This window comes from Ochlerotatus camptorhynchus, unplaced genomic scaffold (assembly GCF_037179485.1).
Source record: "Ochlerotatus camptorhynchus isolate MF236.1 unplaced genomic scaffold, CSIRO-AGI_Acam_v1.1 ptg000105l, whole genome shotgun sequence".
Lineage (NCBI taxonomy): Eukaryota > Metazoa > Arthropoda > Insecta > Diptera > Culicidae > Ochlerotatus > Ochlerotatus camptorhynchus.
The window spans coordinates 5,420,299-5,441,363 of NW_027040595.1; the positions used below are offsets into that span (position 1 = coordinate 5,420,299).

The window sequence follows — 21,065 nt, forward strand, 5'->3', positions numbered from 1 at the left end:
CATTGATTTCCGAATTTGTAATAAATATGCGCAAACAATCCTTCCTAACATCACTGTTATATGTTCGTAAGCTTCAAACGTGCCATTTAATTTTCAAAGCTTATAATCTTATCACTTTTCCAGTATTTCTTTTGACTTTCCTCGCCGTAAAACCCGGCGATGGCGCTTCCGGCACGAACTACTGTCAAATGAAAAATCTCTGTCCACCTGGAGTGAAACACATAAGCTGCCAATCATCCTCCCTCTTTGGTTCGGGATGTTCCGGCAAACGACCCAAACTAATCCAGATGAGGCCTTCGATGAAAAGCACTATCATTAACGAACATAATCTTCTCCGTTCATCGGTTGCCAGTGGAAAATTAGATGGGTTTTCCTCAGCCAGTCGAATGTCCAGCCTGGCGTGGAACGACGAACTGCAATCCGTTGCTACGAGCAATGCCAGGCGGTGTCAATTTGAGCACGATGCGTGTCGAAATACAAGGGTTTTCCGTTTTTCCGGCCAAAATCTGGCGATGAGATCACTGCAGGGCCGACGGATTCGCGTTAGGCTGCGAAAGCTGCTTCGGGAGTTTGTTCAAGTTTGGTTCGATGAGCACCAGCATGCCAATCAGTCGATGATTGATGCATACCCGGAAGACCACAGTGGGTGGGTTTTCTTTTGGTTTAAGTTGTGTTCTAGAAAGTAACTCATTGCCATCTGCTTTCAGACCGGACGTGGGCCATTTTACGCAAATGGTTAGCGATAGAACGTGGGCTGTTGGCTGCGGAATGACTCGGTTCACTGATCGGGAGGCAACCCATTACTACCTGGTGTGCAACTATTCCTTCGCCAACATTGTGCACCAGCCGGTTTATGTGAAAGGAAAACCATGCTCTCGTTGCCAACGCAAGTGTAGCCGTAAATATCCGGGCTTATGTGGCGATGGTGAAAAGATCAGCTCAACGCCGTGAGAGCCGAATGCAAAGGAAATCGTTCAGCACCGTGATGCGATACTTATCCAACGGAGTCGCATAAAGCTTTTTATTGCTCTTATTGTGAGGGTCATAAAACAGCTATTCAAAATTCAATAGGCTAGAAAGCGTTACCGATGAAGGTGTTTATGCATAACGTTTCTCGAGGTGGACTGTAAACATGTTTTCACAATAAATTTTGCACGGATTTGCAGATAAAAATAAAGTTTGCTTTCTATAGTTAATATAATACCTGGGGTTATTTCATTGTTTTTGAGTCATCAAGAGCCATATAGATTTGATTCAATTCCAGGTATAGGGGAAATGGCTCTAATGTTGGCCTATGGGTCTAAGATTGGGCACATCGCTAAAAATTTGCTATTTGTCAATTGTATCTAGATGAACGTGTCATTGGGACGGTACTAATGGATATTTTTGGTTGCTATTGAAAATCTAGTCGATTGCTGAATTTATGTATGGACCCAAATAAGAGGCATTTAGGCCAACATTACATCTTATTCCTCTACAATTTTTTTTTAAATAATTCAAATCATGTCCTTGTGCTTATTTTTTCGTAGGCCTTAGGACATTATCGAGAAAAATCCAGAACCCTAAATGTATAACCAACCGGTCCGCACTCGTATTTATTTCAGTTACCATGGGGACGTAATTTGTGATTAGTCCCGGTCCCTTTCAAATGTTATCATTATTTATGTATGGCCTTAAATTTGAAATGACGTTTCACATTCATCTAGTGATGGCTGATTTTCATTCGAATAATAGATTAATCGATTAACGAACCGAAAAGTGAAATATTTGTAATCGGTTATATCATGCTGAAATAAGCATCCCAAGTAAAATTTTAATTTTTATGAAATACTGCAAAGCAACTATAAAACAACATTCATAAAACTCTGGTCAAGGCTATTTTGTCATTAATTCATCCACCAAAACCTCATTAAGGCTAGAATATGTCTAGTTGGCCCACCCTGGAGAAGGTTCTGAAGGGTGTATTCTCTAAGCTCTTCAAGATTGATTTACTGCAAAAGGTTGTATGAACAACGCATTGAGAACCATTTGAAAGCTACAACAAAAGCTATTTAGCAACAATAAAACCCTTTTAAAGCCATTTTCCCTAGCCACTTGCTAAATCCACTAGGAAAGCATTACCCAACTAACAATTTTCACAATGTAAACGCTTTACTCATTTCATTCTCAAGCTGTATTCAAACGTTATATGATATGAGGCAACCTTTACTCAACCTCTATACAAGCAAATCTGGCGAACTTAGTCAGCTACTTATGGCTGTTGGGACGGTTGGGACAAGCTCTTATTGCATATCCATTAACGCTTCTATACATGTCAAACTTGAAAGGAGCTTATTCAACCTTTTCCCGGTTATCCAATAATCACTACACAGCTTTCTCTTGAAGCAGGGTTAAATACTGTTTACGCTTTTTTATAAAGGAATTTATTGAGTTTATTTTGCTATGAATCAAATTATTCGAAATTAGTTACAAATTGTTTACCCTGCACCGGAACCTGGGAATCGAACTCGAGACGACCTCATTGGCAAACCTTGACACTACCAACTGTGCTACGCCAACACTTTGAACTTATGTAAACAAATCAACATTCCCTTCTACAATAAAATCGCTAAGTAGAGGCTTTATAATAGTGCACATGACTCAATTTTCTCGACTAGTTACTTCAGCAGAGTAAAAGATGTAAAACAGCACACGTCTAAAAATAAACCTACACCGTTTGAACAATTCATATAAATTTCTGCGAGATATAGTGCCCGTAAAATTAACGCTAGATTTGGCATAAATTTACACGATATTTCATGTAAATTTAAGCGCTATATCACATAAATTAGCAATATTGTATGCAAGCTTGTAAACGATTTCGCTGTTTGCATCAAGTATAGCTCAAAATTAAACGAAGGGAGATTTTACGCGATAGTTAAAATTCAGAATTTTTTTCTGTGTAGTTGACTGTGAAAATGCTTCCGAAGTTGCTCTAACACAATTAATTAGCTGAGTACAAGATGTTTAGTTGTTGAAAAAGCACTTTTGATGTTTATATTATTCAGCAAGAGTGGTTGGTTATGTAGAAGACATCAAATGAGTAATATATTCACTTTATTAGCTTTGTTTTGCAGTAGCAAGTTGAAAGTTGATTAGTTTGTGTATAAAAGAGACATTAGCGTTTTTTGGCTGTTGTTATTCAGTGCGACTGACAAATTGAATAATGGTTGTGAAAAAGTTGAGTAAACGCTCCTCAAAACTATTTTGCTAGCTTTTGGTTGTAGCTGTATCTGCAGCTTCTTTTCAGCCAGTTTACAGCACAACGCTGGAAAAGTTGGCTTATAAAGCTTAAAATTTTAGTTGGGTAATCAAGATAGAAATGGATTTATGAACCCGATCTTATCAAAATAATTAAAATAGAAACTGATGGTATAAAAATCTTGTTTAATATTCAAATTTATTACAATAGTTTTCATTAAGTGGCCTAATTTTAAGTACCTAATGAAATTTTATGTGAAATGTAAGTGAAAACATCGAAAAAAAAATACGTGCGCCCTCTTAAAACATCGATTTGACTAATTATTTTACATTAAAAAAAAAATTATTCTTCCGATCGAGGTAGGCCTAGATTTTTTTTATGATTTTCGCATTCAAATGTTTGCTCATTGCTAAATTTGCCAAAAATATAGTTCATCGACAATCGAAGATTGTAAAAAACAAGCAAACTAACTGTAACATGGTGGTGGCATAAAAGTTGATTTTCATGGGTCATTTGTGAAAAAGTTGTTTTGCTTTCAAGAAATCCTTAAGGGGTTACGCCTACCTGCAAGACCGAAAAAAGCGAAAGTTTGGATATTTTTTTCTCGAAAACGACGCAACATATTGCAAATCGGTTTTCTACCGTTTATTGAACACACATTAAATGGTACATTTATCAGTCGATGCTGTAAAAACGAGGTCCTGGTACCCCGCACGGCTGCTCCCCGTGGAAGATGTTCTAAAAAACGCTTTTTGCGGTGCCAACTGCGGTTTGTGATGTTATCATCTGAAATAAAAAAAAAAAACCATGTCAAATCGTTAAGCATGTGTTAAACTAGTCCTTGATCGTTTGTTTTTTTTTATTTTTTTTGACAAAATGGCGGCATTGCAAAGTTGAAGTGCCGATTTTTGATCCTAATTTGTCTTTGATCGGCTGTAAAAAATCGAAATTGAATGATAGACGAAATCCGAACGATCGTGGACTGCACAAAATAGTACTGAACAGAAATCAAAACGAATCGGACGAATCGAATGTATACATTTCGAGAAACTTTTGGCACCGGTTTTGAAAATATGATTCCGAGATAATCGCGTTTAAAGTTTCAAGTTGGGTTTAGTCCACTATAAGTGAATATTTTTGTACGTCGCATAACTTTCACAATTTGATCTTTTGAGGAAATATTCTTGACTTTCTATACTTTCGATTAGGACAATAAAAAAAATCGATTTTTTGAAAGTTTGCAGGTAGGTGTAACCCCTTAACAAATTCATAAGGTTTTAAATGGCTTTTATGAAGAAATCTTGCTGCCTGAATTGTATTTATCTACAGCCATTTTACTTGATCCTTACCCGTTCAGATTTATGGCAGCATTTATGGAGGCAAGTGGTTTGTGGTTTGCTGTTGGGTGTTATTTCGATTGTCATCTATTCGCAAGATCTGAAGAAGGGAGGTATGTTTTTCAACTTTGGACAATGATTTATGAATTCGAGGGCCCTCTCACTTTGCTCTTTTCCACCAGATGGTCAGCCGTTGATGATGTGCTGGTTCTTCTAAAGAAGTAATTTTTGCTGAAATCGACTTGAATATTTCATCCTACATCGTCTATCCTTCGATATTTCCTTGTCATAAATTTGGCTTTTATTAAATATGAGGAACCATCTTTTAATCTCAATTTGTAAACAGAGTAATTGGGGAGTTTATGATGCACTTTAAAAAGCCTAAAAAGCGAAGGGGCGACTCTATCTAAGATGCAGGAAATGTTTTGCTTTGCTGTTGTGAGATGCACTCGCGCTTAATAGATAGAAACACGATTGATTATGATTTTGCAGATTTCCTGCAAAAAGGTGGAGAGTGATGCAAGTAGATGGGATGCAAGAGATGAAAAAAGATTTTTCGTAGATTGCAAAAAGCAACAAGAAATGCTTTAAACTCTAATGCAAAACCTAATGGTTTTATCGTTGCTTTTATAATGAGAGAACACGTGTATAAAGTATTTTATCAAGACATTAATTAACAATTGCTCATGACATTAATGCTTGAATTACAGAACAGTTTTGAGGATGGATTGAGAACTGTTTTAAATTTATTTTTAAAACAGTTTTTGACTTTCTTGCCAGACTATAAAAGGTTTTTTAAACAGCAAAAAGCTGAATTACTAAGTAGGAATGTTTTACACTTTGAAATACTGTATTTATACTAAATGGTTTGCCGTTATAAAACCATCATAAATCAGAGTGGATGCCAAATGGGATTAACTTCTCCAGAGGATCATCACCCATCGTTTCAAGCATATGCCGCACTCTCATTGGTGGAAAAATGACAGCAGAGCGAACAAAACATAGTCTATTAGATGTTAATCGAATAATTTAAAAAAAAAACATGGGACATCTCTGATTTTGGTGTGATTGTTTTGATATAAAAGAGCGCAAAATTTAATCTCTACCGAGGGGGCAGCAAAACCACAAAATTACCTTGAATACGGTGGGTATTCATTGGATGAAAGGGACCGTGAAAGAGGACACTAAAATAGAAAATTTTTCTTCCGACTGTTTCATCTTAGTATTCTTCTTTGGTATAATGACTCCAAAATTCGAAAACATAGAGAAAATCGCTATAATGTTGGCTTATGGATCTACAGATTGGGCCCATCGGTGACAATCTCCTGTACTTCTTTTTTCAAAGAACAATACGTCATTTGGGCAACACAAATACATATTTTTGGTTGCTGGTGAAAAATTGTCAAAAAATGCTTTCCTTCGAAATTTAAGTAGGGGAAATGTATGTCGGCCTAAATGCCCCTAATTTGGGCCCATACATAAATTCAACAATCGACTAAATTTTCAATAGTGACCAAAAATATTCATTAGTACCGTCCCAAAGACGCGTGCATCTAGATAAGAATTGATAAACAGCAAATTTAGATCGATAGGCCAACATTAGAACCACTTCCCCTAAATACTTAAAATTAGGGTCACTTAGGACGACATTTTATCATATTTTCGTAAGTTGTCTCACGCTCGTTTAGTAAAAATGTTTTTTTTTTCTTTGATTTGTTTTCCGTCGATCTTGTTTCCCGTGCTCAGTTCCAATGCTACAGACGTCAGGGAGGCAGCTCCCACATCTGGACCCTACCTATCGACCCATCAACTTATGGACCGGGGACCAACGGCTTTACTTCAACTTTTTGTTCATTGCCTTCTAGTGTTTTTCCATATTGAGCTGCGAAACAGTTCGATAGCCATTCTTATAGAATATTTTCTCAGCTACAACTTTACCGAAGGTCGTTTCTATGTAAAACGAGACAGGAAAAAGTTATTAATTATTTAAGAGATTGGTAAACTTATGACATGATCAAGCAACTGCTCTGTAGGCAACACTGTATTTTGCAGTGTGACATAGTAGCCATGATTTTTGTGTCCTATTCAACGCCCCAGAAACACCAATGTTGCCTGCTGAGCAGTTGATTGGGCATGATCATAAGACATCAGCGCATTGAACCATTGATAACTTTCTTTCTTCGAACTTACATACAAACCATACAAACTTCAAATGGTTTGTGCCATCTCAGTTTCTCACCAAATGGGTTCAAATTTTGAGAGGTTAGTCAGGATCCGATTTGGAATCGTTTAAGTATTGTGGAGCGAAAATTTCAAATTTTGCATCACTCTAGTGCATATGCTGCTTCCCCAGCACGTCGTCAGAGAATAGTAAGTAGACGAAACAAGTCGAAGAGGCATTCGCCTCCGATCCTCGTGCGCGTGCGAATAGGGAGGATGGAATTGCGTAATATTTTGCACACTCATCGCCATACTCCGAACCACACGCTCCCAACGACCACATCACTGTGTGGTGGTGTTCGGTCGTCGAAATTAGTAGCAGCAGTAGCAGTGCTTTCGGCGTGTGGCGTTGAAAATTGTTCTCCAGTAACAACGAAAGGCTGCCTGCAAGCAGTGAACTGCAGAGCCCACATAAGCAACCACGAAAGGAGGAAGAAGCTGCACCGCTATGCTATGGATCGGAATCAGTAGCTCTTCGTGAGTCGTTGCGGGTCGGTCATCTATGCCATGCGTGTCACCCTCGCTCCAAACGACATACAGCTCGATAGCCTCATCCGTGTTGAACACTCAGCTCAGAATTACTCAACCATCACTACAAAACGGTCCTTTTCAGGGCCACCAAAAATTTGTTAAGAGTATTATTTGGACATTGGTCAAGGTCATCAGTTCCCGCAAGCAGCTAGCTATCAAGGCGCAATCTGTCTACAGAAGGTGTGGAATTGTAGGCCTGAATAAATTGGTGCAATTAACCACTTCATTCGAGCACTTAAAATGACGTTTACTACCACTCAAACTTTGAAATAAAACTTTATTTTGAGATTTTTTCTTCTAGAACCTCGAGAAAAGTAGCCAAAATTTGTGCGTTTCATAAAAAAAAATAGAAATTAGTTTGTCCAGCTTTGGGAAATCGCTGGTAGAAATTCATGCCAAAACTGCTTGACAAAGTGGTCAATTAGTTTTTCCTCGGCCTTCATTCCGCACGATTCGTTTCTTTCGTTTAATCAATCACCCTTGTTGTGACGTCGAAAAGATTGTTTCAATCGGCGCTTACATATGAAATTTAATGTGGATTATAGAATTTTTTGTATGTTACCAAAATTTATGAATGGTTTGCCATTAAATGTTGAGATAATTTATTGATTATTGAATTACCCCATTGTATACCATGAAAAAGCAGCCTGTTTGTGAGTTTTTGCTTGTTTTCAAGTAAGGAGTTATCATTAAAAAACAAATCGCCAGCTGTTATGTCCCGGCGACTTTTCAAATAAATAAAATCAAACAAAATCATCACGCAGAACTAGCTAGGATTTGTTTTACTTCATATGTCACAAAATTACTTTCGAGTGTTAAGACATAGTCTCCCGCAAAGTTTACATTTTTCCCTCTACCAACACAGGGCTTTTTTTTAAATAATCCATTTATTTATCAAGGCTCAAATGCGTTAGCTTTGCGGAGCCGAATATTTTTACATTAATATCATTTCTTACAACTAATGTTAGTAGAACGGGGGCCGATTACTCGCGGCTTACTCGAGATTAGGGGTCAGGCATGGAAAATCATTTACATTCATTTCATGCATTCATTTACATTCATTTGCCTCTAACTTTTTTCATCAATAGCATTTCGCAAAAAAATGTATAAAGTTTTTGTAGGTTTTGTTTTTAACTAAAACTTTTGTTAATAACTCAAATCTGTATCTCTTATGCATCACGAATTAGAGCAGGCAGAACTCGTTACTGTTTTTCAGTGAATGTAAAATACATGCACTGAAAAACAGTAGTGGATTCTGTTTTCTCTGGTTCATCATGCATAAGAGATACGGATTTGAATTTTTAGCAAAAGTTGTAGCTAATAACAAAACCTACAAAAGCTCCATACACCAATTTACGGAATTCTGTTGATGGAAAAAGTTAGGGGCAAATGAATGTAAATGAATGCAAGAAATGAATGCAAATAATTTTCCATGCCTGTTAGGGATTACATTTATTGATCATTTGGAGGGAGGACAAGGGAAAGCATTTTGAACTAATTTAAAACTTAAACGTAAAGGATGACTAAAACACAAAACATTAAACACATGCATCAATAGCTTTAAGAAAGTCGTAAATAAGCTTCATAAAGACGATATCACGGCAAGCCAAGACGTCTCTAATTGGCCTAAAGGGTTGTTTTCCTCGGACCCTAAGGGAATCACACAGAACGGATCTCGCCTCATGATGCAAGGAGCAGGACCAAACAACATGCTCGATGTCGTGATAACCGTTTCCACAGGTACATAAGTTGCTGTCGGCGAGCGTAATACGAAAAAGGTGGGCGTTTAACGAACAGTGATTGGACATTAGCCTGGACATTACACGAATAAAATCACGACTCATATCCAACCCTTTGAACCAGGGTTTGATCGACACCTGTGGGAGAATAGAATGTAGCCATCTTCCCAGATCACCATCATTCCACTTTTGTTGCCAGTTGGCGAGGACTTGCTGACAAGAAATTGTGAAAAAATCGTGGTAGGCGATTTGTCGCTCGTAAATATCGCCTTCCATAGCGCCTACCTTGGCCAGCGAGTCCGCTTTCTCATTGCCCGGGATAGAGCAATGAGAAGGGACCCATACCAAGGTGATGATATGCGAGCTGTTTGATAAAGCACTCAATGACGATCGTATTTCCTGGAGGAAATACGCCGAGTGCTTCATCGGCCTCATTGAACGCATAGCCTCCAGGGAGCTTAGGCTATCCGTAAAAATGAAATAATGGTCAGGTGGAAGTGAGGCAATACGCTCTAACGTGTACGATATAGCTGCTAGTTCAGCAACGTATACCGAACACGGCTTTTGAAGCTTGTATGAGGCGCTATGAAGATCGTGGAATACTCCAAAACCAGTGGACGCATTTATCACCGACCCATCTGTGAAAAATCTCTTCTCGGTGGGGACGTGGCGGTATTTGTTCGCAGAAATAGTTGGGACAATCAGGGAACGGTGAGGCTCTGAAATTCCTTGAATCTCCTGCTTCATTGTGAGATCGAATCCCACGAAAGAATAGCTGAAATGATGGGAGACAGCTCGATTGAGGTTTAACGAGGAGGAGCCAATTCCAGAGTCATGTACTCGTAGTACAAGCTCATGAATCGTGTTTGAGGATTCCGATCTAGCAGCTTCTCAAAGTTTTCGATCACCAGCGGGTTCATGACTTCACAGCGGATGAGGAACCGGAACGATAAATCCGCAAAACGATTTGTTAAGGGGAGGACGCCCGCAAGAACTTCAAGACTCATGGTATGCGTCGATTGCATACAACCTAGCGCGATTCAAATGCAACGATATTGAATCCTATGGAGCTTCAATATGTGTGTCCCCGCCGCCGATTGAAAGCAAAAGCTACCGTACTCCAAAATCGAGAGAATGGTGGTCTTGTAGAGTCTTATCAGATCTTCCGGATGGGCTCCCCATGAAGTGCCGGCAATGGAACGAAGGAAATTGATTCGCTGTTGGCATCTCTGCCTCAGATACGCTATGTGTTTTCCCCAAGTGCACTGGAATCGAACCAGACACCTAAATACTTAAACGACATGCTGTCAGTGATTGATCTACCCATAAGTTGAAGCTGAAACTGTGCTGGATAAAGCTTCCTAGAAAAAACAACCATCTCTGTTTTCTCCGGAGAGAATTCGATACCCAGATTCATTGCCCAAGTAGACAAATTATCCAAGGTATCTTGCAATGGTCCTTGCAGGTCCGATGCTGTTGGTCCAACCACGGAAACCACGCCGTCATCTGCAAGCTGCCTTAGCGTGCAATTTTCGGCCAGACATTCATCAATGTCTTTGACATAGAAATTGTATAGGAGGGGACTTAAACATGAGCCTTGTGGAAGACCCATGTAGCTGATTCGTGCAATTTCCAAGTTGCCATGAGAGAAGCTCATTCGTTTCTCGGACAACAAATTAAACAGGAAATTGTTGATAATCTGAGAAAGCCCACTCGCATGGAGTTTGTCCGAAAGGATGTCGATGCAAACAGAATCAAACGCCCCTTTAATGTCCAAGAAAACTGAACCCATCTGCTGTTTTTCAGCATAGGCTAATTGGATTTCAGTTGAAAGCAACGCAAGGCAGTCGTTCGTTCCTTTACCCCTACGGAATCCAAATTGCGTATCTGAGAGTAAGCCATTCGCCTCGGTCCACTTGTCCAGACGAAGAAGAATCATTTTTGTCTAACAGCTTCCGAATACACGACAGCATCGCGGTGGGACGGTACGAATTATGATCCGACGCGGGTTTACCGGGCTTCTGGATGGCGATAACTCTCACTTGTCTCCAATCATCCGGAACAACGTTGAGTTCAAGGAATCGATTGAACAAGTTCAACAATCGCCTCTTTGTGACTTCTGGGAGGTTCTTGAGCAGGTTGAACTTGATTCGATCAATTCCCGGAGCCGAGTTATTGCATGAAAGAAGAGCAATTGAGAATTCTACCATCGAAAACGGGGAGTCCATGTCATCGTTTTCCAGCGGCGGATTGCGAGTGTTGCATCGAACCGGAACCGAATCGGGACAAACCTTACGCGCGAAGTCGAAAATCCACTTGTTAGAGTACTCCTTGTCCTCGTTGACCTACGATGCCGCGTTACGCATTCTCCTGCCGACATTCCAGAGCGTTTGCATGGAAGTCTCTCGCGATAGCCCTTCGACAAACCGACGCCAGTAACCGCGTTTTTTGGCCCTGACCAAGCTCTTAAACTTTTCCCTAGCTCCGTATACCGCTCGAAGTATTCGCGGGTACTGTATTTACGAAACTGTTTAAACGCGGTAGACTTCTCGTTATTCACGTCGGTGCATTCCTGGTCCCACCACACAGTGGGAGGACGTTTGCGAATGGTAGTGCCAGGAACAGGCTTCGTTTGTGCTTGAAGCGCGCAATCCACTATGAGCCGCTATAGGAAGGAGTACTCATCCAACGGAGAGAGAACGTCGACCGATTCTGAACCGCGTTCGCGTATTCTTCCCAATTGATGTTTCTCGTGAGATCGTACGCGATGTTGATTGGACACTGTGAAGATGAACCGTTGGAAATCGAAATTTTGATGGGCAAATGATCACTACCATAGGGGTCTTGGATTACCTTCCACATGCAATCCAATGATAGTGAGTTCGAACAGAGTGACAAGTCTATTCTGCTCTCTCTTGCTGGAGGGTTGGCTATTCGAGTTACTTCACCGGTGTTTAGAATGGTTATATTGAAATCGTCGCATAGGTCATAGATGATGGTTGAGCGGTTGTCATCGTACAGCTCTCCCCAGCCTGTACCGTGGGAATTAAAATCCCCTAAGATCAACCGCGGCACAGGTAGCACTGAGCAGATGTCAGATAGCGCTCGCCGAGAAACAGCCGTTCTCGGAGGGATGTATAACGAGGCAATACTGAAGGTTTTACCTCTAATATTCACCTGACATGCGACAATTTCAATACCTGACACTGGAGGAAGGTCGATTCTGTAGAATGAGTGTTGTTTGTTGACCCCTAGGAGCACCCCACCGTACGAATCTGCACGATCGAGACGGATAATGTTGTAGTCGTGAAGAGAAAGGTTAACATCTAGAGAGAGCCATGTTTCGCAGAGAGCAAACGCATCACAGTGTATGTTATGCAGTAAAAATTTGAATATGTCTAGTTTTGGTAAAATGCTTCTACAATTCCATTGAAGGAGAGATACCGTATCATTTTTTGGAAAATTATCCATCGAAGGATACGAATGAAGCAAGGAGGGGCCACTTGGAAGCTTCAGAAAAGGTTTCACGATTGGAAGCATCATGTTAATGCTGCTCCGTAGAGGGTCAGTGATGTTGAACAGATCGAGAATGCTGTCCACAATTCCAGAAAGCGTGAACATGACGTTCTGCTGTTCTGGTTGCGAAACTGGGATATCTGGGGTTTTAGATGTTCCCGGAAGCCCCGGAAATTCTTTGTCATAATCGACAGGCTTGAAACCCGGTGGATTGGGTTTCGGATTATTTCCGTGACCTCTTGATTTATCCAAGGGGGCTTGGGAGTCAGTTTTTTTTAGTTTTCTGCGAGTCATTCTTGGATCGCTTCCTTGAAGGACCTTTGAAAACAAAAGGACTTCCGTCATTACCCTTTGAGTCAGTGTCGTCCTCGTCAACTGGGAGTAGATGGAACGGATTATTGTTTTCTTTTTCCGGAGTGATTTTGGGAGGAGGATTGAAAGTCTTCAAGATCTCCGCAAAGGAACGCTGAGAGCGAGCCTTCAGAGACCGTTCAAGTTTTTTTCCTTGCTGTTTATACTTCGGGCAATCTGCGAGAGGATGCGGATTTGCCAAACAATAAACACATTTAGGAGGAGCACCACAAGCACCCTCCGCATGCTTCTCGCCGCACTGATCGCATCGTGGCTTGTTGCCGCAGAAGGCGGCGGTGTGGTCTAATTGTTTGCACTTGGTGCAGTTCATCTTCCTTGGTATAAACAACCGCACAGGAGGTCTAATCCTCCCAATTCGGACATAATCCGGCAGAGTCGATCCGGAGAAAGTCACTCGAAACGAGTCAGTCAGCGAGTAGATTTTTTTTTGTCCCGTCGAGGGATGCTGACTGCATTTGGGTGCAGTCAAGAATCTTGACTTCTGGAAGAACGGGGTTCTTTTTTTTTCCTTTATTTGAGAGATTTTTAGCCATAGGCTAGTTCATCTCTTAAACGGGGTTCTTGAAGACACCAACCCCCCTCTTCAAGAAGTCATCGCAGGTCAAACTCGCTTCGGTGACCACTCCTTCGATTTCCACGTCACGACTGGGAATGTAAACGCGGTACTCTAACGTAAAAAGCTCGCAGGCAACAATCTCATTCGCCTGCTTGCGGTTACCAACAGTGACGCGCAGTTTGTCTGGCCTCACCTTCAAAATGTCGGTCACTGACGAGAAACGTTTAAATAGATCTTTTTCGATCTGATTAACGTTAAGCGGTTTTTGTTTGGGTCGGAAAAAAAACAACCCATGGGCCTGTCGAGGCGTCTGGGTATGCCTTATGGTGGGGGGCAGTTTTTGTTTTCTTGGCGGGGTTAGGCGGAGTAGGGGGAGCCGGTTTTGGCGGTGTGGGGGGAGAGGGATTAGGTGGGGTAGGGGGAAAACGGGTTTGGTGGTGCGGGGGGTGACGGTGCTGGTGGTGTTGGTGGCGATGGATTAGGCGGGGTAGGAGGAGATGGGTTAGGCGGTACGGGCTCCGGTGCTCGTTTTCGCCTGGGTCGCTTCGGGATGGTTCCGGTGTACTTCGTCACCGTGGCTGTCGTTTCCACGTCGGACAGTTCGTCTTCAGTGGGAAGGGCAGGAAGGGTATTCCCCCCGCCATCACTATTACCATCCATTGCGGGGCAACTGCCACCGCAATAGATACAAAACAACTACACACAGGGAACACACAGGGACAAGAGAAAAAAGAAAAAAAAAAATATTTGCGTGGGATGGGAGAAGGGGGAAACGAAAACAAAGGGGCAATAAATAAAACTTATTCGCTACATAACTACACCGGCACAAAGCGTGTGTGTGGAAACGCTGCTATCACGTGGTGCGTTGGTGTTGGTCCATGCTGCTATCCGGTGGTGATGGTTGGTGTTGGTGGGTCGGCAAGATGATGATACGACACGCTTCACTATCACTTGCACACCCACGCGACGGCGTGAAAAATGATGGGCTTGACGACGCCGTTAGCTCCGGTGATGGATTGCCGGGATGAATTAAAGATGGATGGTAACTCCAAGGGGCTCGGCAGATGGAATTCCACTTCCTCTGTTGGACACTGGTCACTTGGGGCACCCAATGGGGGGTGAAAAAAACCACTCGGGCGGAAAAAAAAAACACCGAAAAAAACAAGATGCCGCGCAACTGAAACCGGGACGTTGTTAACCGACAGAATGCTCAACTAGGAATGAACACAGGGCTAGATAGATCACCACAGGATCTATGGAATCCACGCAATTTCAAAAAAACCAAAATGCACAGCATTACGAAAAGAGGTCAGGTTTCAACCAATAGCAGATAGATTTAAATTCTAAACAAGCCAAACGATTGGAAATTTATCTACCAATCTGCTAAAATGAACACTTAGTTAATTTTCAATAGGTCACTATTGAAAAATACCAAATTTCCAACTGTTGCAATGGTGATCAAAATTATCACCGAATGTCTGAAAACAGCGCATTCCCTAACACAGACTTAAAAATCGAATTCGATGCGGTCCCACTGAACGGTGCTCATTCAATCACCGTAAGTGGTGGTGTCCAGTCCAGCAGCAGCAGCAGCAGCAGCAGCAGTAGGAGTGCTTTCAACAACAACAACAACAAAAACAACAACAACAACAACGACAAGCCGTCATCGGTGGTGTAGTGGTAAGCGTGACTGCTTTCTAACACCCCAGTGGGTCTGGGTTCAATCCCCAGCCGAGGTCGGTGGGATTTTTCTGAGGCATAAAAATCTCTGGTCACGTCTTCGGAAGGGAAGTAAAGCCGTTGGTCCCGGCCCATGTGTGCTGTGAATGGGTGCGATATCCTACGCAGGTGTGGAAGCTGCCTTCCTGCACATTCGGTTGCCGTCAATGGATGGCAATCGATGTCCGTCGGTGATTGGCACTAGATTGCGGAACAGAGACCGACCTTAAATAAAGGAATGAATGAACAACAACGACAACAACGAAAGGCTGCCTGCAAGCAGCGAGCTGCAGAGCTCATATGAGCAACCATAGAGAAGGAGGAAGAAGTCCCACCGCTAGGCTAGGATCGGAATCAGTAGCTCGTCGTGCTCAGCTCAGCATTACTCAACCATCACTACAAAACGGTCCGTTTCAGGACCACCATAAATTTGTTAAGAGTATTATTTGGACATTTCCTGCAAGCTAGCTATCAAGGCTCAACCTGGTCTCTATATAAGGTGTGGAATTGTAGGTCCGAATGTATTGGTGAGATCAATCATCGTCCGACCATTTTCCAGAACACGCTGGTATGTATGTATATTCATCTGTTGTATCGTATGCTAATGCTAAAAATAATATGCTGAAATAAAATAAAATATTAATAAAATTATATACAAAATTTACTAGAAGATCATTACTTTATTGGTGAGAAGTTTCTAATAAGCCCTCCCAGTTCCTCCGATACTATAATCAGAATTGCTCAGTTTGCGTGAAGCAGCCGATTTCATCAAGGAAGTTCTATTAACAACCAAGAATTAATCGTTTGAGGCATACTGAAGCATTAAGAAGGTGATATGTGTCACTATAGTAAATCATCATCGTTGCAAATATAAAAAATTAAACATAACCCTTTGCTTCAGTACCGTCAACCTCCATGTACATGGGGAGGGCATAACATTATATTGTTCCATTGTTCATTTTCTCAAATCGTTGGAATGAAAAAAAAATGTTAAATAAAGTTGTTCGTAATCTCGGACATTCGAAATTCAAATTCTAGGGAAATGTGATTGTTACTTCTTTAAATAAATTTTCTGTTTGTTCAAATCACTAAAAAAAATCATGTTTTATGATTTCAAGATTTTATAGATCGATTAGTTCTTTGGAAAGCAAACTTAAATTATTTTTCAAGATTCTAAACTTCGAACATACTTCTTCTGAACTCAAAACAGATCTACGAAGATCCGCTCTAAGATCATAATTTAGAAATTATACTGATGGTTCACTGATTTTTTTTTCAGCCAGAAAAAGATTAAAAATATTTTCTACAGCAAAAATACTGATTGAAATTGGAACATATGTGGTAACACTGGTTACGGTTAGAGAAGCTTGTCGGTTTATCGTTTTTTCCACGTTCCATCAGTCAGTGTCCCGGAACATTGCCATTAACTGTGTGGCATTCTTGAACCCAAAGGAAATGCTAGGGGACCTTCGCAATATCCAGTGAGGACGACTAGCGATCCAACGATATCAACGTAGCGTATCATCCGACGCAGGGATATGTCGTAAGTTGATGGTACTGACCTGTTTGCGTGAAAAGTAAATACCTAATTCAAATTTAATTTCCAGAATATGACCGGTAGCGAGCCACTAAGCACATATCTTACCCAAATCTGCAAATAGAAACTACAAAATCCCCCCGCTTCCGACGACTCGATACACTTGATTTCACTATAAAGACACATTGGAATAGATTGTGCTGTCAATTTTCAGATTTTTTTTGTAAGCATGCCGCTTGTTTATTTGGATTTGGCAGTCGGATTAGTGAGTAAAAACCCGATTGTCCGTACATGATTTTCTCGGATGAGTGTTGGGGGGGGGGGGGGGGGGGGGGGGAGATTCTGTATAGACACACATAGTGTCTATAATACAGTAATCCCTCCATTTATGGGTGCTACCGTCCACAGTCGACTAACCTTCATCTAATTACGCTGATTGTATGTTAACAGTATAAACCATACATTAGTTATCTATAAAAAAAATCATCTCAATAAGATAAAGGACAGTCGAGAAATAGTGGTGGGGGGACGGTACCACCCACCACATAAATGGAGGAATTACTGTATTCTTTATCTTATTCGTACCTGCATAAAAAAGAACGAAAAACATATAATCTACCAATAACCAGTAAATCTGAAACGAATGCAAATCAAACATAGAGGATGTCTTTAAAAAAAAAATGTGTGCTACTCAGATTTATTTCCTTACCATCGGTTCAGCGACTTAGACTTAACCGGATCGTTTCGTTTCCGTGGAAACATGAAGCTCAAGTTCTTGCTGCTAAGCTCGGAATCTGCTTTGTTGGGGAAGACTTTCTGCATTATTGCTGCTGCGGCACCGTGAGCAAGCCAAGCCAAGCAACTCTCGCAAGGGAAATAATAAAAACTGCATTAGAATCGGATTGGAGGGATAAGAGGTTGGCAACACAACTGATCTCTCAACACGGCAGTGGCTTCGCAGAAACGTGGAAGAAAGAGTCACCGTCACCATAGAAAATGGTTTGAATCAGATATATAAAATATAGTGGAATAATCTAAATTTGTTTCTTTTCAATGCACCTCAAGTGGAATGTATAATATTGGCTACGGGCCGTAACTTACGGCAAAGTTTATATCGATGACAACATTTCATTAGGGCGAAACTGCTTTTGTACACATGTGGTTAAACCGCCGATTGCTCGCGAATAAAATCTCATTCATGCCAACTTGTAAAGGAAACATTCCCTTACATGATGCAGTGGTTAGTTTGTTTATAAGAGCTTTTATTCACGGGAAATCGACGGATATAGTCATTCTTTACAAATGCAGTTTTGTCCTTTTCAAATGTTGATGAAATTATTTATATTTACACGGATGAGTGCATGTCTCAAACCTTCACCAACAGTGTGTCAGCATCAGCTAATATGTATATTTTTGGATATAAGAATTTTATTATCACACAAGTGTGGAATGGAGCGTCACATGACATTTTTCAGTGAGGTAAACATTTTTCTTAGATCTCTCTTGTACATTTTCCGATGATTCAATCGATTTAACATGTCAATATGATAATGTTGGCTATGTGGCCGCTTAACAGTTTCGAGTGTAATAGAATCACATCATACATACATGTAACATATTGATGATACATATTCTTAATCGGGTCATTCGTCTGATTACGAGAAATTCAATACGTGTTGTTGATTTCCTTTGGCAAATGTTGCTAAGATAGCCTATTAAACAAACAATGTGACCCTATCAATTCCATAAAATAAAGAGGCATGGGATTGAGCTTCCGATTTCCTGCTCTGTAAGCAATAACGGTCATCGACCGATGATCGTTTAAGCTCGGTGAAAATAAGCTATTCAAATGAAATGGCGTCCCTGAACGTAGTCAACTATGTTTTTGAATTCGGATTGAGCATACCGAGAATACACTAAAGTTGCTTTTCACGCGGTTTTTTTACGCCGTTTTTTTTTACGCGGTCTTTTTTTACGTGGATTTAGAATTAACGCGGTTTTTTTTTTAAATCCAACATGGCGACTTCCGGTATCATAAAAAAAAAATGAGAAACACTGGGGGAGGTAGCTCATCGATTCTTCCGGTTCGCCTCCTAGCATCGTGCTATAAGGTACCAGGCGATAACCAGGGTAGTTGATCGATAGCTCGATGACGTCATTTCGTTGGCGTCTGCAATGGGAAATTCTCATAGTAGGCGTTGACGATGGGACGTTGTCGAGTTGTTGAATAGCAACTAGCGTGGTAACTCACCGATTACCTGTCGATCTGCCAAATTTGGAAAGACGTCTGCATTGAATTGTCTCATATAATAATATTCCGCCCACTATATCACAAGAAATTGCGAGTAGCTAAGTGGAATGGAGATAAGTTAAGCATTGGGTACAGGACTAAGTCTCCCCTGGGTGGTGCAAGAAGATGAGCGCAATAGAATCATCAAGTTGCCATATGCCACGGAATGAGACTATTGCATGGCTGGGTAATCAAAGTCATCCATTCGTTAGTCATTTCAGGTGGATTAGAACAGGTTTAGGTTTAGGGTGGGCGTTGGCCAGATTTGGATTTTTCAGATATAATCCTAAATAGGACCTAGATTATTTAATACACTAGTAGCCTCAACTTCTGTCACAATGTTTCATTGTGACTAATCAACACTCAATGGGTAAAATATCAAATTTGCGGTAAATTTGAAAAAAAGGTAACTTGGAGTGTAGAGCGCGCTGCCCACTGGACGATTCTGAAACCTGACCAAGTGAGTGGGTTACGGGTTTATTTAATTGTACGTCATTTCCATGTTATATATAGATACATTCATACCATTGGCATTTTGTATTTGAGATAAGACAGAGACAGGATGCGGATGGCCCGCTTAGGGGGAGCGTAACCCATGTTATGGCTTCCATTTATTAAATAGTTCAGATAGGCTGGAAATGATAGGTTCATCGTGAGAAAATGTACCATATGGTGCCCGTTCACTGATCAAAATTAGATTCAAATTGTCAGGCCCTGCCCTGTAATAAGGGGATTGACGATGAGTTGTCAAGTTTCATTTTGCATTTGCATATAATTGTAAGTTTAGGTTTGCTTTTGTAATAGTAAGATAGATAGTTTGGCTCAATTGAAACATTCAGTTGTATAAACTTGACGAATCAAACCTCTAAAATAGTAGTAGTTACAGTGCCGCATTATCTAACAACCACTGCCTGCAACTAATGTTGGAAGGGTCAGCAGGGCTCATTACGGATCAAAACTAACATAACTCTAACACTGAAATGATCCCGAAACTAACGCTCATTCATTGCACTTTGAGTCATAAAGTAGTTTTATTTATTTTCCTACTAATCTATCTACACACTTGGTTTTTTCTACCGAGCTCGGCTGTGCGGGTCTCGGCGGGGAGGGGGTTTCACTGAGATCTCGGCGGGAGTGACATTTGATTGCTGAGTCTCGGATAATGCCTTTTCTAATAATCTGCCTACGTTTGTTTTCTTTGTTATCTACTTCATCCTTTTTTTATTTTTCTGCTCTTCTTTCCTCTTCTCTTCGTTTGTTTTGTTTGTTTACATATAACTAATACTAATACCTTCTTGTTTTCTCTCTAATTTGTCTACTATGTCCCACCATCACGATGGTACACGTACATGGTACACGGTCATATACACTCCCAAAATAGTATGCCGCAAGTAAGTATATCACAGAGGCAACTAAAGATCCAAAAACGAAAACCGATAACGCTGAAGATAATGAGCTGTGGTGATTTATATGACTAAATAGTATTATTTATTTATACTAACCTAAACACAATGTGGGGTGACCCAAATCCAAACGATCACTAACCAAAATGATAGACTTATCTTTTTTCAGCAGCACTACACCAGCCAGCAAAGTTCAACAATCCATCGTTGCTTATGCCTTTGTTGTCGTTTGGAACCAGTTTTGCGAGGTAGGCGACGATTGTGTGTATTTCTCGCGTAACTTTTCAAAAGAGCCTATTTATAGCCTGAACAATACGTAAAGAGCAAATTGAAACATTGAACGTCGCGTGAAAGTGGAACTTAATGAAGGCCTAAGTACTTTTTCGTAGTTTTTAGTTTTCGGATTTTAAAGATCGTCGGTTACAGTGGTCTGCTTACTAAGCAGAAAAACGCGGTCCCAGGTCCTTACATATCAAAGAGATTTATGGTAAAATCGCTTGTGCATCGTGTATTTTGCGAAACTCGTTGTTGTCGTTGGTTCCGGGTTTGAATGGATACAAAAATTTGAGCAACGGTATTATGTGATATGAGGGGCTCGGTGGCC

The 21,065-nt window shown here is 40.8% G+C and overlaps 1 protein-coding gene across 1 annotated transcript; it reads left to right on the forward strand.

Annotated features, from left to right (window-relative positions):
- Positions 1–220: 220 nt before the first annotated feature.
- On the forward strand, positions 221–958 carry LOC135699274 (antigen 5 like allergen Cul n 1-like). Its single transcript, XM_065219474.1, has 2 exons — positions 221–646; positions 708–958. Exons 1-2 carry the CDS (start codon positions 288–290, stop codon positions 949–951), a joined length of 603 nt encoding a protein of 200 aa, XP_065075546.1. The 5' UTR covers positions 221–287; the 3' UTR covers positions 952–958.
- The last annotated feature ends 20,107 nt before the right edge of the window (positions 959–21,065 follow it).